General features: G+C 34.0%; 1 protein-coding gene and 1 long non-coding RNA gene across 6 annotated transcripts in view; one reads left to right on the forward strand and one right to left on the reverse strand.

The window, feature by feature from the left end:
- Positions 1-20,228, reverse strand: part of LOC129757634 (diacylglycerol kinase 1) — a 459,105-nt gene that overhangs the window by 101,012 nt on the left and 337,865 nt on the right. For all 5 annotated transcript variants that reach the window (XM_055754909.1, XM_055754905.1, XM_055754906.1 and 2 more), the window contains one exon: positions 12,843-12,951. In XM_055754909.1, the coding sequence (XP_055610884.1) occupies positions 12,843-12,951 (109 nt within the window). The remainder of the gene's footprint in view (positions 1-12,842; positions 12,952-20,228) is intronic.
- On the forward strand, positions 13,668-16,595 carry LOC129757635 (uncharacterized). Its single transcript, XR_008739752.1, has 5 exons — positions 13,668-13,798; positions 13,862-14,048; positions 15,568-15,773; positions 15,835-16,049; positions 16,116-16,595. It is a non-coding gene; the product is annotated as an uncharacterized LOC129757635 (long non-coding RNA).

A 20,228-nucleotide genomic window follows, 5' to 3' on the forward strand; every position in this document is an offset into this window, starting at 1 on the left:
AGAATTGTATCATCGCTTCCTATATTCTCATTGAGGATTCCTCAATGGAAGAATGGAGGGGTTTCAAATAATCATATAACTATTTCTCGTATCATATGTTCTCCCATATCAAGTTTGGTTCCATAATTGGCTTGATTAGTTTTCAAGTTTTACCAGAAATTGTAAAGGAGTCCCTTTCCCTTTCCTATCTCTCCACTGGAAGAAGGGAGTGGTACCACTGATTACACTGATGAAATAAAAACGGGTGTTTGGCATCGGAATCTTTAATATGAATTTTCTTACTGTAAGCTTTCAGTATCAGATCTTGATTTATATTTCTTGAGTTGTAGTCATTTTCAAAATTCTGAATTCCTTACTAGTTTTATATTTTCTTGGCTAAAAAGTATTATCGTTTACTAGTAGGTTTTGCTTGATCTCAAAGCAGCTTCACAACGTCAGAACAATTTTGCTTAAGCATGCTCATCCCCATTCTCCAGTCAACTGGAAAATTCCACATATGGTTCAAAGACAAACAACTTAGCGGTTGGTGGATCATTTATGGTTAACCATAGCTAACAGTAGCTTCCGTATGGCTCCATCAATCTGGATCAAGCTCAAAACTTCAACATGATGTCGTACTGATGAAATTGGATCCGTATTTGCACTCAGCAGTCGAGAATTCAGATGAACTGAATTGAACTGAAAGAATATTTTTGATGTTTAGTTGACTAAAATATAAGAGTTAACCTGTATAAAAATCACTACAAAGTCGATTGACTTTAAGAAAACTCGAAAATTCCAGAAAAAAAATTATCTTTATAAAAACTACTTCTGCTGAAGATGAAATGTCGAACATGACATATTAAACGAAAGGAAAGTCTGACAAGCCATCAATCAATCCGAAAGGTTTCTCTGATAATGATGTCACAAAGCCAATACTCATACGTCACTATCCGTTACAGTTTATTTTGAATAGTTTTCTATCGAAAGCATATGGTAAATTGTAGTTGTAGTTCACCCACACATATTTTTCAACTTCATTCCAACAGTTTGGCCGGAAGTAGAAGTGTTATTTGCGAAACTTTCCTTTTAAATATCATTTCCTAGGTCGACTGGGTCGGAACTGGCCCCTTCACCGTCTACCACCGGGCTCGGTTTTCCGTTCATTTGTGATGGTTTAGGTGGTCTAATTTTACCCTCGGCCTGTCTGCCTGTCTTTGAACGCTCCCTGGACGGGGACAAAGTTTGATGAATGACAAAGTGACATGGCAAAACCACACGGCAGAAAGGATCCTGTTGCTCTTATTTTTGTTTAGCTAGGCTAGTAGTTTTGCTGCGGAATCGATGACTGTAGGCGAGGAACAAGAGTATGTTGATTGATGAGTATGCTTCTGGGGTTTGGGCTTTCTATCTATTTGCTCTCATAAGCATATATGTATAACAACATCGTTTATTGGTTACGGAGTTACTGTCGGTTGAACAAATTTGAAAACAAAGTTCCTTTTTCAGTTTTCAGAATGTTTATGTTCTTACTTAATCAAATAAGCGCTCGAAAATGAATTTTCAAAATTCTCTGGAGTCACTATTCACGCATAAATATTTTTTCAAGTACAGGGGACAGCAATGCAGAGAATATAATTTTTTTTTTCAAGTTAACTTCTAGGCATTTAAAAAATAATCTTTCGAATTTTTTCCTGCCTTGTGTTGCAATAGTGGCTCCAGAGAGGGAAAAAAACAAATATTTTAATTTTTAATAATTGAATAATTTAATGATTGTATAATTGTTCAAACAATCAGCAATATTTGTACCCGCAAACTCCCATAGTTGTTTCACTAGTGTTATATGCAAAGTACTGGAACTAACTGCTTAAAATTTGTTACCTTCAAAAAAACGTTTTTAAAGTTCTATTACCCAATTTTACATCAAGTAATGAGTTACTTGGCTATAAGAGTGTCTAATTCTCGACAATTTTAAAATTCCTGGGAATCGGGAAATCCGACGATCATTTTCTCGGGAATTTTCGGGATCCCGGGAAAAGTTGAAATGAAGACTTTAACATTCTACTTCATACGAAGCCTTATCTATATGGTATTTTTTTTTTTTATTTTTAATTTAGAAATAATACAAAACATTTCAAATTTTTTTAATAAAAAATTCAATAAACATTAAGAAAACCCAAAAACTGAGTATTTCAACCCACATTCTTGACTGATTTTTGCTGAATTTGAAATAATCGCGAAAGATTTTTCAGATTTATCGTTAGTGGTTGGTTTGCTAGACTTCAGGTTAATCATCAAATCTCGTAAATTTTCAGATTACTATCCATTTGTTTCAAAATATGTCATTTCTTCGCCGATGATTTTGCTATTGTCAACAGTTCGCGATGTTTTACAAAATTGATGAGTGTTACAAAATAGAACATTTTGATTCTTTTTTAAGTGATTTTATTATAATTGTTTGGTTTTATAGATTCTTCATCGTTTTATACTTTCACACTTAATTTTGAACGATTTTTTTTTAAATCCAAAGTATTAACCAGTTTATAGGAAAATAAAAGTTTAAGTCTTAACCATACGGACTTCCCGATTTTTTTTTAATTCCCGGGGAGGACACTCTAATGGCTTTAGGACCGTGTGAATAAAGTTTGTTTAAAAAATAAACCTGCATTCATGTGTTTTCTCAATTTCAGGTACGATTTTCATATAGATTTAAAAGTTTGTCTACAACTAACAACAATACAAAAATCAAAATCTAAGAGCTTGAAGCTCTGTTTTGAAGCTCTGAATATAGAACTTATGGTCATTAGGCTGCGGGTGTAGAGCAAAACTTCGAATAAATATCCGATGCACTATATTTGACAAAAGAAATTCAACTTGTATCGGCTTGAATCAAATTAACAATAAGGCATAAATTCAAGTATTTATAGAATGAATTTCTGCGAATTCTAAGATCTGATGCCAAGCGATAATGCCAGCATTCAAATTCAAGCCACAACTCATTGTTTCACTTGGGAAAAAACAACTGCAACCTTTTAGAATGAATGATTTTGCTGGATTATTTCTAGTTTTTGTGATAATTTCGATTATTATCTACCAAAACAAAAAGATAATCGATAACCGTAGATTTTGAGAGAAGTTTATGAGTTCTTTTAGTATTTTAAACAATTATCACGTTCCGTTCTATTCAGCAGTTCATTCACATGTAAATTGCCTTTCAAAGTTCTATAACCAGTATACGATTATGAAAAAGGGATGGATCCATATTAATTTTTGTCTGAAGTATCATCTTGACTCAACCCACTGCAGTCAATATCATCCCAAGCAATCAGAGTACCCTTAAAAGGGGTTGCTTCAGCTTGATCAACTTATGCTGCTGTCTGAAGAGACATTCGGAGATTTAATAACAAAGCTACAAACATTTTGGGAATTGAATCACTGCCCTCTAGGTCGCAATGAAATTCACCAGCCTCTCGATCAAACCAGCAATTGTTTTTAGAGCGATTGCATTTTTTTAAGTTTTTGAGACATAGTAAATACGGGCTCCAAAGTACTCCAAATTATCGGTTTGAATTAAATATTCTGCCGATGTAAAAAATCCCAAAAAAAATTGACAGAAATGTGAGAAAAATTAGACATGCCGCTTGAAATTCTCCTAAAAGTTCCAGATGTTATCTTATGAGTTCATAAGAAACAGCTTAACAGACATATGATTGCCTTTACGAAGATGTCTTATAGAAGGTGCATTGAAGTTCCGTTTTTAATTCTTTAGCCCTTCAGAAGGCGATGGAAGTTTCTGAGTAGCTTTTATGTAACCTGGACGGTACCTGGAAATCCCGTAAAACCTATTTGCAGCCAAATGTGAACTTCGGAATTCCATGTCAAAGTTATAATGCGGCTTTTGGTTGCTTGGGATTTGTTTAAGTGACTTCGTAGTTTTTTGGTTCATTAAAAATAATCAGAATTTACATTTGCGATAAGGAAAATTAAAAACGTAAACGATGAATCCCTTAAGTCAACATTAAAAATTTTGAGTCCTTATTTTATAAACAATTTAAAAAAAAATTTTAAATTTCGGCTTTCAAATTCGTAGGTTTCAAAACAAATAGACAAATAGTAAAATTTTTAAGAGACATTATTTATGCAACATCACAATAGTGGCTCCAGAGAGTATTGCTGGTTTTAATCAAAAGAAAACTAATCCAGCAATATAAAAATATAATAGGATGATATTGGATTTTTCATAGTAGTTTCAATACTGGACTCATTGTTTAAGCTTGTTTTGAAATTTAACCATAAACTTTGAATCAACATTAAATAAGAAATAAAAAGCTTTATTTCAAATCGTCGTTTAGATTTGGTTTTACATTTTATTCTAAATTTGATTCATTATTTTAGAAATTATTTAGATAATATTTTTCCGAAAATGAAAACAAAACTTAGTAACCATCCTGAATTTTTGTTTCATATTCAGATTCGTCATTCTTGAACTTTTTTGTATGGAAAATTATAACTAATTAAAGCTTCAATGCCAATACAGATTCATCATTTAATGTTTTTATTTTTACTTTAAGATTTGTAAGTCGGAAAAGAAATATATAAATGAAATATAGAATCAAAATGTTTCAATCAGAATAATAATTATGGATTCATGATTTGAGAGCTCTGAACAAAATTTAATCCTCCTAATTCTTATCTGAAATCGAAATTCAGACAACATTTTTTTTTGTAAATTTTAGAAAACGATTGGAAATTCCAAAACAAATTAAAAATTAAAAATTTTGAATTCAGGTTTTTAATTCAGATTCCGAATTTCCATTCAACATTTAGATTGTGATTCAGCTCGTAAATGAGTTCCGTAATCAAATCAAATCATAATAAAATTCTGAAGAAAATAGTCAGGCAAGTAATTTAAATTTAAAAAGATCGCAGGCGTATAATTCTGATTGTTAGTTCGGTTTAAAAATTCCTTATTTTAAACAAAGTCAGTTCGGTTGCACAATTCCACTAAAAATTACTAAAACTTAATACAGTATGAATTTATTTAGCATGTTTTGTCTAATGAAAAACTAAGGTTTTTATTTGGAACAAAAGCATCCATGGGAATTTATATTAAAAGCATTTGATGATAAAAACAAACGTTTCATAATTAAAAAAAAAATTGCAGAGAATTCCACATGTTTTTGGCGTATTTTTCAACATTACCAAGCCGCTTTTAAGTTCCAAATTTTAAACTTTTTTTTTTTAATTATGATAGAGTTTGCATTTATCCTATGTAAACCGCCATATTCTAATCTATTTATTTTACTTTTGAAAATTGTTTGAAAGTTTGCAAAATTCCGCTTTTTTTTATTTGAAATATGCGGGTAAGTCCGGTTTAAACCGGGTTATCTGGTAAGTCAAATTTTTCATATTTGAATAGAACTTAGAATATTTTTTTAGAAAGCTTTCAATTTTTAAGAAAAACTTATACTATGTTTTTTTTTAGTTGAAAGCTATCCTTAAAAAAAATATTGTGAGTTCTATTCAAATATGCAAAATCTGGCAAGTCAGATAACCCAGTTTGATCCAGACTTGCCCGGATATTTAATTTAAAAAAAAACGGGAAAGGCTCGACCCGGTCCGGTTTTACAAATTTCGTTGAAAGTGCTGATTTCGTCCAAATTTTTTCAAAATTTAACGAAAAATTTGTATTGCATTTTTATAATTTTAAATTATTTTCGCCCAAAATAGGAATTTGTCAAGAAAGATTATTAGCTTAGCTTAGCTTAGCTTGATTGACTACTCACATCCACCCTAAATCATTGAAATCGAAATGCAATCTGAAACATGTTTAAGACCAATATTTTTTAATTAGCTTTGTAAACTTCGTTGATGTTTTTTAAATGATGAGATTTTTTAAAACAAGCACATTTCGAATTCCATGATCGCAAGGCGTGGCTCAGTAGAATGAATTCCACATCGCCAATGGTTGCTACTCCGTGATTGACCGAGGCCATCAACTTTGCCCAGAGGTCAAAAGAATGGTGTCTGGGATTGACAGCCCATTCACAATGAACAAAATTGATGCTCTCTCTTTAAACATCAATAACGGCGCCGGCCACGTCCTAGTAGTCAAGAGATAGATTTTGAAAAAAGAGAGAAAGGGATAATAGAACAAATTTATGCTTTAGGACCGAGGTCACCTCTGCATCCTAGCAAATAATTTTTTTGGAAGATGGGTTAAGGGATATGATCAGGAGACACTTTTGACTAGTGTTAAAATCCGACAAAACAATTGATATTAACCTACGTTCCTACTGATATATAAAAGAATTAAAAAAAAAAATCGTCCTATAATTGTTTAAAATTGATGTAACCATTGAAATTCATTAAAACGTTTTTTTTGTTATGATTTGACCCTCGGGAAAACGATGGGTTATTATTAAACGAATGAATCGTTGCATGTAATAAAAACGAATTCTACTTTTCGTTTTTCTCGTAATTTTTCATCAAAACTATAATAAAGCTCCAATGTCTTTGTTATGCACTAACAATGTTACAAATTATTTTTTTTACGACTCCCCTTTTACTAGCCCAAAGTTAGGAAAAATACCTTAATAAAACCATTTGTAAATAAAAAAGAAAAAAAAATTATAATTTTTGTCAAGCTGGGCTGTGAAAACGACCTACTTTAAATTCTTATTTAGCAAAAAATAAAACCATCATTTTTTGATAGAGTCTTAATTAAATTGATATTTATCCGTTCTTCTCAAGGGTTTCCAAAGATTGAGATTAAATTTTAAACTAGGTTATTTCACATGATAATCGGAATTTTGAAACAATCTTTTCATTTGATACTTTAAAATATTTTATTTTACTCGAATCACACTTTGGACTTAATTTGGTCTAGGTTAATTAATATTCCAATCAATCTGTGCAGTAGATTTTTTGCAAAATCTATTTTAATTTTAGATTTCGAAAAATACTTAATGAAATCATTAGTTTTGTATGCAAAGATCCGATGGTATAATAATAATTGATTATTGTATGCGAATTATGGAAGTTTAAATTTTTTTTATGTAATGTTTTAAAAAGTTATTGTTATGTTTAGCGTAGCGAAGCATTTTAGGAGTAACGAAACTTCCTTAAAATTGTGCGAATTTATTTGTACACTAATTAAAACAGTGCACATTTTAATTATTACGTTTAGGCGATTGAAACACACATACACGCGCGCGCGCCTTACCGCACATTTGTCGAATGAATGAAGAATCGCACATCCTAATTTCCAATAAAATTCGAAATTTGTGTTCCAATAATTATGTATCAAAAAGCTACATTTAATTAATAAGCACCTTCCTTCATGAGCTTTGCAAGTGGAAAGCTGGACTTCAAAGTAGGTACCGTATCTCCAAAGCAATCTCACCCGTACCTTTCTAATTCTCCGTAGGAATAGCTCATCACAAAAAAAAAACCATCCAGATTCAAAACCCACACCAAAATCCAGGAATCCACCCGCAATGAACATGAAAGTTTCAATAGAAATCACTTATTATGGCAGAGTAGAAACAGATAAATAAATTGATACTTAGCTTCGATCCATTTTCCGTTCAGACCATTCCGAATCCTGAAAAATCTGGAGCAACTTCATACTTGCATTCCGGTACATTTGTAAAATTAGCAATGAGTTTTATAAGACTTCCTAGACTTTTGTGAGGACCTTCTTCATCTAAATTCTGCAACTTTCCTTCCGAATGTCTCTTCTATGACTTTTACCAGAAAAGCCTGGGATTCACTCTTTTCCATCAGCATTTTTCTTCATTGCCGTGCGAACTGCAGCAAAAGAAAGTATCCTTTCTCCGGGAAATGGACCAAATCGAAACACTGACAATTTTTCGCGATTCGGATTTTTGCTTTAAAAACTTCTCAAAAATTTACATCGCCAGAAACACGACTGTCACGTACCAGGAATTTGTCAAGAAAGATTATTTGAAATAAACTTAAACGATTTTTGGGCGCCGTTTTTCGATGAAAAAATAACGATACCAAAGTTTTTCTTCTTGATTTTCGTTGAATGGTTCCTCGATTTTTGAAAAAAATGCCCGGATATGGGCTGGATTTTGGTTTGGAAATTTGATAATAGAATGCCTGGATTTTGACAGGTTTCCCGGATTTGTGCAGGAGAATTTCTGGCAACCTTCAGCTGAGGTCACCAGATTTTGATGCAAGTTTTAAGATATCAACGATCGATGAGAGTAAGGTTCCCATTTGGTTTTTAAGGATTTTCTATTCAAAGATTGTAGGAAGTATTTCAAAAGTTTTTATTCAACGCGAAAAACTATTTTTACTTTCATTGATAATTGAATTCTTTGAGTTTGCTCGAAAATCTGGATATTTTAGCCCTCAGGATAGGCCCTCAGAATTGGAGGGAGGTTATTGACAAAATCTTTGATTTTGAGTTAAGTTTACCAATTGATTCTTATTATCTTTATCTACCTCTGGTGAGAAGTTAAGTTTTTTTTAAATATTTTTTTTTAAATTTCGATTGAATTAAACTTGCTCGAAGTAAATAATTTTTTTTCGAAACTATCATTTGGGTTTATCTCTTTTTGAATAAGAAAACTTTATTTTCTTTCAAAAAAACAAATTTTATGTTCAAATCAAATCTATCAAACACTTAAGCACATTCAAAGGTTTTAACCATCAATGAAAATTAATTAAATTTTCAAAAGAATAGATAAAAACTATGCGGTTTAAATCTGATTCTCCCAAACTGGATTCAAGATTTTAGTTTGAAATTTGGCTCTTGAAAAAATCTGAAATATTAATGATGTGATACAATACGACAAAAATATCGAATTCGCTAGAATATATTTTAAAAGAAGGGCACATGTTTCTGTTTAAGCATAAAAAAATCATTAAAAATCCTTATGATGATTTTTTCAAAACCCAAGATATTTCATTAAACGAAACTTTCGAATTTAACATAAATTTGATTATATATTTGTAATTTTTAAGCTGAATTATAACTAAAATTTTGAAATTGAACTATCATACAAAAATGAAAGTCTGCAAACTCTACAATTTGGTTTCCTCAACGAAATAGTCATCTTGATGTTTTCTTTTTGATTGTGAACTCATTTACGAGCTGAATGTTTAATATTAATTGTGAATCTTAATTCTGAACCAAAATTCTAAATTTGAATTTTGAATCTGTTTTCGCATTTCAATACGATTACAGATTAGAATTCTAAATAAGTGCAAAAAACTTTTTTTAGAACTTTTGCAGCTTTTTTTAATTTGCTGGATGATTTACAAATGTACAAATTTATACAATTTGATGATCTAAAAGGCATGAAAACTACATATTTTTTTCTGCAGTGGCCTAATGAAGATGATTAAAATTTTAAATTTTTTTTTTTGTTTTAAAGAAAATCGTTTTTAAATATTCTTGCTTTAGTTTTATCACCGATTTTCTAATTATAAAAACACATTGGTTTGTTTGTCAAATCATCAAAATTATTTTTATTCATTCAAAAATGTATCGTCTGGGAAAATTAAAATGGGGAAAAAAAATTAATAAACCGCGAAGCAATTCAATATCTTCCCTCCTACAAGAAACAAATCTAAGAAAAAATACTTTCTATTAGTGAAAATGTCCGGAAAATCGATTGGACGTTGTTTCAGGCGTCGCACGAGCTTACGAACGGAATAATAGCGCCTTTTTAACCCCTAACTCACCTATATTTTGCGAACAATTCAGAAAAAAACAAATTTAGACTAGAAAATTTTGAACAAAAATAAAGCTATCTTGTGCGGTATTCTCTGGAGAATCGAATGGAGGCTGTAAGAGCCACCGCACGCTTCGAACAATACAGTTACGGCTGATTTACCTCCGATTCCCATACACTTTTCAAGTAGTTTAGAAAACGAATGTTTGAAATTAAAAATTTTGAACCAAATGGAACGTATCTTGTGTTATTTTTTCCAAGAATTCAGAGAAGGCGCCGCACGCTTCGGAAATTGGTGTGATGGCTGTTTTTATCCTCAATTCCCCTACATTTTACATTATTTTAGAAAAAAAAAACCATGTTCCGGACTCATGACCCGGACTTGAAAAAACTTTGAACCAAATGGGACGTATTTTGTGTAATTTTTTCTGAGGAACCCAACGAAGCCTAGTTGAGCCACCGCACGGATTGGAAACTGGAGTTATAGCTTTTTTACCCTCAATTTTTCAACATTCTTCTATTATTTAAGAAAAATGCATGATACGACTTGAAAATTTTGAAATGGGACGTATAACCCAACGAAGCCTATTTGAGCGACCGCACAGTTTGAAAACTGGAGTTATTGCTGTTTTACCATCAATTTTCTAAATAAATTGAAAAATATTGGGACATTGAGGGTTTCCAATCCGTGCAGTGACTCAAATAAGCTTCGCTGGATTTTTCGGAAAAAATTACATAAGAAACGTTCCATTTGATTCAAAATTTTCAAATCCAAACTAGTTTTTTCTGAAATAATTGAAAAAAATGTAGGGGAATGAAGGGTAAAAACAGCCATAACTCCATTTTCAAAAGCGTGCGGAGACTCAAACAACTTTCAGTGGATTCCTCAGAAAAAATCACACAAGATAGGTCTATTTTCGTTCAAAATTTTGAAGTCTAAATTAGTTTTTTGGATTGTTCACAAAATAAAGGGGAGTTAGGGAATAAAAAGGCATTATAACACCGTTCGTAAGCTCGTGCGGCGTCTGAAACTATGTTCAACCAATTTTCCGGACATTTTCACTCGAAAAAAATATTTTTTTCATAGATTTGTTTCTTGTAGGAGAGAATATATTGTTTTTTTTTCGCGGTTTGTAAACTTTTTTCCCCATTGTGCATCGGTTTGAAGAGCAGGTTTTTCATATAAGATACCTCTTTGTTTTTTTTTAAATTTCTATGCCGAGATTGAATTCGAAATAGAACCAATTCGCTGGCTTAATTTAAAAATTTTATTCTTCACAAAAATCGCATCGTTAATTCAAATAAAAACGACTAAAATTTATTCATCAGCTCTCTGGAGCCACTGCTAATAACAAGTGTTTCTTTTTCAAATTGATCAAGAAAGTTGCAGTTTGGTAAGTTAAAATAAAGCCAATTTATCCTATTAGACAGACATAATAACCAAACATTTACCATCTGCAGATTTGCAGAAATCTTCGTTGCTTCGTTGCTTCGTTGTCGTTGTTGTTACCCCTTCATTGATACAAAACTTCAATCCCAAAGTGCCGATGATAGCTTAAATGTTGGTGCTGATTGGAAATAACCAAGCAACTGACTGAAGGGTTGGGTAGTGTATGTGCGAATGCTGGGTTGATGGGTAAATACAATTAGATAAAGTGCACAAGAAGACTTTCTCCTCTGTGTTTTGTTGATTCTGGATTTGTTTGCTGAATGGGCGCCGCCACTCAGGGAAAAGTGGGTGGTTAGGTGGAAACTTTGAAAATTCCGAATAAGCTAGTGTTATCCAGTTTGTGGTCGATTAGCGGATGCTATTTATTGGCGAACATTTAATGGAATCGTTCAATTGTTCTGATGTTGTAAATTTGTTGTTGATTTAAACGATTTTAACTTTGAATTTTGAAAATTCGTTCAGCTGTTTGTTTTTTAATCAAAACAGGTGATCTGTCAGAAGATTCCAATTCCCACCACTAGAAGTGTGATGCTGTCCTTATTTACATGCGACTAGTCAGTCGTCACGTCTTTCGAAGTATTTACACGAGTAGTTTGGTTGAATAAATATTGTTCAATGCTAGTCACACACTCAGTGAGTCGAATTTGATGTTTGACATCTTAAACATGCAGTGATTCGAACCGTGTTGAATGCTTGATCATGATTAAATTGTAAAATGTAGATTGATTGTGTCGTCGTACCAAACGAGAAGGAAAAGCACTTCCACGAGTGTTCGATTCGAAGCAAACGGCAAGAGCATCAGTCCTGCTGATAAACGATTTGACCATTTCTTAATTAAGTTTTGTCTTTCAATGGAAGTTACGACTTGCACACGTCTTCCATTTCAAATCAGTAGCAGCTTGAGAGATTTGCTGAATTGAAATTCTGTTGAGAGTAAAATGTCGAATGTCACACGGTTTGGAATGACACTTACCGCAAATTCAACTAACAAATCGTCAAACGAGTTTAATGTATCGACCCATTCATTATTGCAGAAATATATAGGGAAAGTGGGGCAAAAATTTCAGCACATTGCGAACCAAGTACGAGATATCTGGTTACAGAGTTTCCGCTAGGGTAATACACTTAGATGAGTGAAAAAACTCTCAAGTTGTAATTTTTATCACGAAACTGTTTGTCGAGATACGAAACTCAGAAATCCATTTCCTCTTGTTTAGATTTTTTTCACGGTTTTTAATGTTATGTTATACTGCAAGAAAACATGGTGTTGCTCATTGAATTAACCATGAGCAATTAAGAAGGAAGAGAATTTGAACCCTCATGCGTCCCTGAAATTTTTACCCGTTAAAGTCCCAGGAGTGTCAGTTTGACACTCCTGACTATAACCAAAATATCTCTCTTGTTTCTTAACCTATTTTTACCTACTCATAATATTGAAAATCTCGGAATGTAAATTTTGTAAAAATCGGTTGAGAAACAAGAGAGATATATTGGTTTTAGTCAGGAGGGTCAAATTGACACTGAAGGTCTAACTAGGTAGTTTTTTGGGCTTTCTGGGTTCGTCCATTAAAAAAGAATTGATGAAAAATTAAAGATTTAAAGAAGGTTACGAGATAAAGCTGAGTAATAATATCTCCCCAGGGATCAAGTGGCCCCAGTCTCCCCTACATACCCACATGGAAAACACTCGAACAGAAACTTACCCAGAAGCACCAGAAGAGGGATGGTGGTCAATCCTCCGCGTTGCCATTCGTCCAATGAAACGCATCCGTCGCCATCGTAGTCGATCTCTGTCATCATGTCCTGCAGAATCTGTGAACGTTTGAAGCGGAAGAGAAGAAAAAAAAATCGGAAACGAATTAAATGCTGCATTAGATGGATAATCGACTAACGGTCGAATTACATTTGTCAACCTTGGCATGGAGTGGATGAAACAGAACTTCGTAATGCTGCTGCTGCTGCTGCCGGGTCGGAAGCAGAGCCAAACAACTTAATTAGAATTTTTTTTTGTTCTTTCTGGTGTGTGCTGGTGTTCTGTTAGCGTTCATGTAAGAATAAGAGAACAAATTGCCGACGACCAAAACGAAAAGAGAGGGATGGAAACAGCACTTTACAAATTAATAGGAGCTAATTAGGTCGGGACATGCGGGGCAAATTGGGGATCTGGATTCCAGGAAAGAACCGGAAGACGAATGAAGGTTATCTACACACCAAAAATTTTCTAAAATTAAACGAGCCAGAAACGCTTCAACACCTAATTATTCTTTTATCTAATCCAGATCAGATCTAATTTTACATCATTTCTCATCTAAACGACGCACACTACAAAAATTAACACTTTTGAACGAACTTTAAGCTTGAAAAGATCTAAGATTATTGCGTAAGGGATGTATTTTTATGTCATGTAAATATAAAAAAGATAGCGTAAATGTGAAATCATGAGATTAAATCAAACAGTCGTTGACTTCTCCTGAGTCATTCAAGTAGCTTGCCGCGTGTTAGAATTTCCCCCGTCCGTTCTGTAAGAGAGTAGGCATGGAGATCGTCGTTAAATATTACGAAGAAAAGGCTCCGCGGAAAAAAAGAACAAGCCTCTATTGGATGGTAAAATCGAGTGTCATTTATGAGGTTTTCAGTTTTTATGTGGCCGTCTGAACAGGTAATGTGAAAGAAAACTTTTGTTTTCAAAATAATGTTTTTTGGCTTAAATTTTTTTTTTCAGTTGATCAATCCGGACCCCAGCAGCTGCTAAATACAGCAGCAGACTGACGCTAGCAGCAGCGGCTTATTTCCACAACAACAACCGCGGGACTGAAACCAGCAGCACCAAGGCGGATCTAGTTGGATCCAAGAAATATAAACACCGAATCTAGCGAGCGTAAATTGGTTCAAAAGCGCTAGAGAAAACCGTAAGTAGCCTGCATTATCTATTTGACACAAGATTCTAGAAATTTGCGTAGTGTATATATCACTTTTAGATATTCATAATAATAACGAAAAATTACTGTATCATTTTTACTGTAAAGTATTTACCAGTCCTTAAAAATAAATTTTAACTAATGTATATAATCAAAAGCACAAAATTAGCCGCATAATATTTTTTTACCAGATTTTGGTTCAGGAATCTTCAGTTATTTTTTAAAACTTTCTGAGTGGTCGAGGAAATGATGAATTATACTTTATTATATTTTTACTTATCTGACGAAATTATCCCGGCGGAGTCTTCTGGGACGAAAAATAGCCCCTGACTTTGCTATCAGACAATGTCCTGAATACGTCCGATCTTTCTGATTTAACGGGTCGGGTGGCATCTTTTCGTCTACGGGAAATTCTTGAGGGACCAAATTTCAAAAATCCAGATGACGGCTCTTTCACCACCAGCGTCATGCTTTTCGGTCTTAAAATAGTTCACAGATAACAATATTCCAAACAATTAGATAAATGGATAAATCTTGTTGTTTTGTTCGTCCAACTTTTTGAGCTCCGAGGATGGGAAAACGGTAATAGGGTCCAAAGTTGGGTGGAATTCGATGGAACTTTCACTTTGGACTGTTTTCGCGGGTTGAAATTATTCTCCGATATTTATTAATTTTCATCAATTTGAACTTTCTTATGCGGCGGCCAAAAAAGTGCTGTCAGAAACAAAGCGGCCAGAATACGGGGATGGCCAACCTGTCTACATTTCTAAAAGGCAGGTGGCGAATACCTGAGAGCTTCCATAAGAAAGTTTATTTTGTACACCATAGTACATGGACAATAAAAAATAATAATATTTCAAAGTACTATGAGTTTTCACACACTTGTGCAATTTTACACGGCCAACATACGTCAACAGCCGGATCCCCTTCCCTTGTGAATTTTTCTAGCACTACCGAAATATTCAAGTTCCTCATCACCATTGAATGTACCACATTGGGTGATGGCCGGGATGGCATAACTATGGGCCAGATTTTTTTTACAGTTTCTGGCCGCTTTGTTTCAGAATGACGCCGCTTTTGCCATCAGAGTGCATCCAGATACGGGTGAATGCATATTGAGGAAAAGTAGGCAAGGGGTACCAAAAGTTTCTCATTGGTGGGGGGTGGAGACGGAGCATTTTTTGACAGCCAATAGTTCGCCTACCATGCCTACGATTACGATTGCCTGTCACAAGATGGGCGATTCCGTGCATTGGTATAAGAACACACCCGAAGCTTTACACGTCCTGTTTACCATTGCCGCCCAGAGATGCCAGGTGTCCTGATAAATCAGGATCTGTCCTGATTGCCGCCAACAATTTAACTCAATTCAGCAAAGTGTCGGCTTTTCTATAAAGTTTTCTAAAATTCGGACAATTTCCATTCATTCAGAGCTGCAAAAGTGGTAAAAGCAGATAATTAATGTTTTCGAATTAAGTTTCTGTTAAATGTGTATTTTTTCAAATTTCAGAAGTCCTAACTGGATACGGCAATGATGAAAACTAAAACAGTTTTGGGATACACGAGATGTTGGGACCGCCGAAAGACTACGGCCATTCACGGGAAATTGTTTTTCTTTATCATGCCACCAAATTGCTTCTGTAGTGTATCATGGAGCTATTTGGGTGCCTGTTGTGTACCATGGGGTCATTTCAATTTATTGATTTTCTTATTTAGGTAAGTGGTAGATTTTGATTTCTTTGCACAAATTCTAAAACCTTATTCTTTAACTTTGCAGGAAAAACTTCGATAAACCGAGACAAGTTAATAATTGCTTTTCGAACAATCCCAGCCAGGCAGGAAATCCAGATCGCATTTTTCATCAAGCTGGATGCTACATGCCTTAATCGCACCGAAATGTCTGTGCCAAGTTTTCGAGTTGTTGGTCGCTGTCAGTTCAAGATGACCGATAGGTGGCAAATTATTCGTTTTTTGGAAATGCTGTTGCAATATGTAAGTATCTCATAAATATGTTTAGATTGTCATTTGGAGTCTGAATATTTTTAATTTTCTTTCCAGCTTTGTCCATCATCCGCAAATCCTTTTCTTCCATCATAGGTGAATACCTACGTCGGATTATGGAACAATGGCCAACGGTGGGGTGGGTCTGGAACAGTCTTCTGATGAAGATGAACCAAGCGACGTTACAAATGTGGATTCCACCACAAGCTCCTTGTTTTGAAGAAGCTCCGCAGGGCCGAATATTACGTTAATCCACTAGGGAAGCCAATCATCGTAGAGAACCATTCGCGAAACATAAGTATCGTCCCGGAGATGGTCGTTTCAATAGAGGTGAAACTTTCAACCAGGCCATAATAAGGCCAGGAATGATCGAAAAATTTCCTCTCACGGGTCAAGTATGGTCGTCGACAAGGTATCGGTGCTTCCCACAGCAGATGGAATGGTGCGATGTTATAAGGTATGTAAATTAAAATAACACATACCGTGAAAACAAAAATTTTAAACTAGAAATTTCAAAAAATTAAACAATTAATGGTGTAACGTGAATAAAATATATTTAAACGTATTATTTTTATATGAAAATAAAAGTATGTATGTAAGAAAATAATCGTAATAAATAAATGTTTATACGCTTAATGCAAGGGACCAAAATCACTTTCGTTTTCATTTTCGAATTGCCCAGCCTTTCTTCCAATTTTTTTCACATTTGATTGTATGCAAAGCGTACTAAAAGAACAGATGTCATGTGATTTTTAATGTTTGCCATTTCTCATTGATTGTAATTTTACAACCTTCAGTGTTTTTTTTTTCAATTGCCATATCTAAATGTGTATAATAGGCGATGGTCCAGTTATTTGCATCGTAAAGGGTTCAAAATTACATGCGGGAATTTTTGCTGTGTAGCTCACAACGCTAAAATTTTGCACAAAGCAATATTATTTTTGAAAAGATTCAAATTTATGTCAGATAAGATGCTTTTCTTTTGTGCATCCAATTTGACATAAGTTTACATCATCGATGATATAATATTATTTCGCATATGTCTTAAATTTATGTCTGAGAATTTATGTCTTCAAGCGTTTCTGTCTTTTCATGCTTTAATTTTATGTCAAATGTGATGCTTCAATTTTGTGCATCCAATATGACATAAATTTACACCAAAAAATTAATAGTGTGTATATATATAAAAAGCAATTAGCTGTATGTTTGTTTGTTTGTTTGTCCTCTATAGACTCAGCCGTCTTAAGAGCTAGAGATCTAAAATTTGGCATGGATGCTCATTAGGACCAGGAATGATGAAAAATGTTATAGAGTTTTGGATGACCCCTTCCGAAGGGGGTCGTCCATACAAGACAAATATTGTTTTCGCGTTATTGACGTTATTTTCCGTCGGATTGGGATGAAAATTTGCACATGAGTGTTTTGAGAGACGAACAATCGATTACAGTTATCAAACTTAGGGTCAGGTGTCGGTCAAAGGGGTCGTCCATATCCACTGATTAATGTTTTTGCGATATTGGCTTTATTTTACATTGGATTGTGATGAAAATTTGCCCATGAGTGTTTTGAGAGACGAGCATTCGATTACAGTTATCAAATTTAGGGTCAGGGGTCGGCCAAAGGGGTCGTCCATATTCACTGATAAATGTTTTTGCGATATTGGAGTTATTATACACCGGATTGTGATGAAAATTTGCACATGAGTGTTTTGAGAGACGAGCAATCGATTAAAGTTATCAAATTTAGGGTCAGGGGTCGGCCAAAGGGGTCGTCCATATTCACTGATTAATGTTTTTGCGATATTGGCGTTATTATATATCGTATTGTGATGAAAATTTGCACATGAGAGTTTTGAGGGACGAGCAATCGATTTCAAGTTTCGAATTGCGGATCAGCAGTCGGCTGAAGGAGTCGTCCATACCCAACTTTAATGTTTTTGCGATTTTGACGTTATTCTACATTGGATTGAGATGAAAATTTCCGCATAGGAGTTTTGAGGGACGCTCTTTTGCTTTCAGGTTTCAAATCTTGCCTCAGGGGTCGGCAAAAGGGGTTATTATCTGTTCACTGTTTTTACGATATTCTCTTGATTGAGCATAGAATTGTAATGAAAATTGACACATGGTAGTTTAACAGAAAAGATCAGGTATCAAGTTTTGAATCGTGGTAAAAAAAATGCCGTCCATGTTAGTTGCTCACTGTTTTCGCGATATTGTCGTGATCATGCATCGGATTGAGATGAAAATGTTCAGATGAGGGTTATAAACTATGAGCAATTGACTCCAGGTAGCATGTTCCGTGTCAAGGGTCGGCGAAAGGGGCGTCTATATTCACTGTTCACTGTTTGCAAGTTCCTGACGTTATTTTACATATAATTTGAAAAGAAAAATGGCACAAGGGAGTTTTGAGGAACGTAAAACTGGTTTCAATTATCGAATTTCGGGCCATGGGACAGAAAAAGAGGGTTTCATTGAAAGTTCAGTGTTCTGTGCAATAATTTTGTTGGAGGCAGTTAATTGATACCATTTAAGTGTGAAGGTCAAGCAAAAGAGTCGTGCACATAAACAAATAGTACATGTTTCTGCCATAATGTCTAGATTTTGCAATCGATCGAGAAGAAAACACTCTCACATAAATTTTAAAAAAGCGAATCAACCGTTTAATTTGAATTTCAAGTAATAGTAATAGTAGGGACTTTAAACACTGTTTAATTTTTTCCCCAAAATTGTCGAAAGAATGTTTCGAATTCATTTTCTAAACTCATTTTAACGTACCAATGATTTAAAGCGAAACGAAGTTCGTACGGGATCAGCTAGTCTATATATATAAAAAGCAATTTATGTGGGTTTGTTTGTTTGTTTGTTTGTTTGTTTGTTTGTTTGTTTGTTTGTTTGTTTGTTTGTTTGTTTGTTTGTTTGTTTGTTTGTTTGTTTGTTTGTTTGTTTGTTTGTTTGTTTGTCCTCTATAGACTCAGCCGTCTTAAGAGCTAGAGGTCTGAAATTTTGCATGGATGCTCATTAGGACCAGGAATGATGAAAGATGTTTTCAGAATTTCGTTCACGTTATTTCACGTTATTTTTTGTCGGATCGTGATGAAAATTCGCACATGGGGGTTTTGAAGGAAGGGCAATCGATTTCAGAGGTCAAAGTTCGGAAAAGCGATCTGCAACGATCGAGTCGAAATTTATACACGGTTTATTGGGGTTGAAACGGTCAATTGAATTCTTATTTCAATATTTGTATCAAACGACAAAAAAAGGGGTCTTTACGTGAGTTTGTATCGTACGAAACGAAAATTCATAAACTGGGGTGCTTTGGCATGGTCAAATTTAGTATTAGTAGCAAACGACAAAAAAAAGTGAACTTACATATAACGTGTTTAACATTTTTGCAATTATTGCTTAAAAATGCATTTGGAATTGCATCTGGAAAATGCCTGTAAATTGACATTCATTCAAACTGTTCTAACATATTCTAAATTGAAAGCGAAACGGAGTTCGTATGGGATCAGCTAGTTAACAATAAATTCAATTGACATCCCTGCTGGGTGCGTAGCGAGGTATTGCATGACTACTTTTCATGCAATGCTTTGCGAAGCAAAAGCAGTGATGTCATTTGATTTTATTGTTCATCAATGCCAAAAGACATACCCCTGTTAAACAGCTAATAACCTTTTTGCCTAATAAGATACAAAGAAGAGGTCTTGCACAAAGATGCTCAGCGGAAAATTTCCTTTGGAGAATTTATAAACAGGCACAAAAACCATTACCAGCCGATTCCACAGATGAAACAAAATTAATATTGGTTTTTAAGTACAAAATATTCAATGTTCCCATACAAACCTTAAAGTTCAAATTTACTAATGTAAACGTTACTTAAAAAAATCTGCAAATATCATGGATGAGTTTTGAATCAAAACGTAGCTCCAGGGTTTGAGAGGTTGAAAAATGACTCCGAATCGACTCAGTCCAATGCCTGGTGGCTTTATGCTATTTGTAAGGTTACCTACTGAAAAAGTGATTTCTTCAAAATACGCTGACCAACATTTTCACATTCTAATGTAAATTTTACTTTTACTGAAACCTAAACACTAATATTTCATTTCTGGCAGCACTTTAAAACTGTAGTTTTTCAATTTTGAATGTTTACTACTATTATAAATTTAAAAAA

Source organism: Uranotaenia lowii, chromosome 3 (assembly GCF_029784155.1).
Source record: "Uranotaenia lowii strain MFRU-FL chromosome 3, ASM2978415v1, whole genome shotgun sequence".
Classification (NCBI taxonomy): domain Eukaryota; kingdom Metazoa; phylum Arthropoda; class Insecta; order Diptera; family Culicidae; genus Uranotaenia; species Uranotaenia lowii.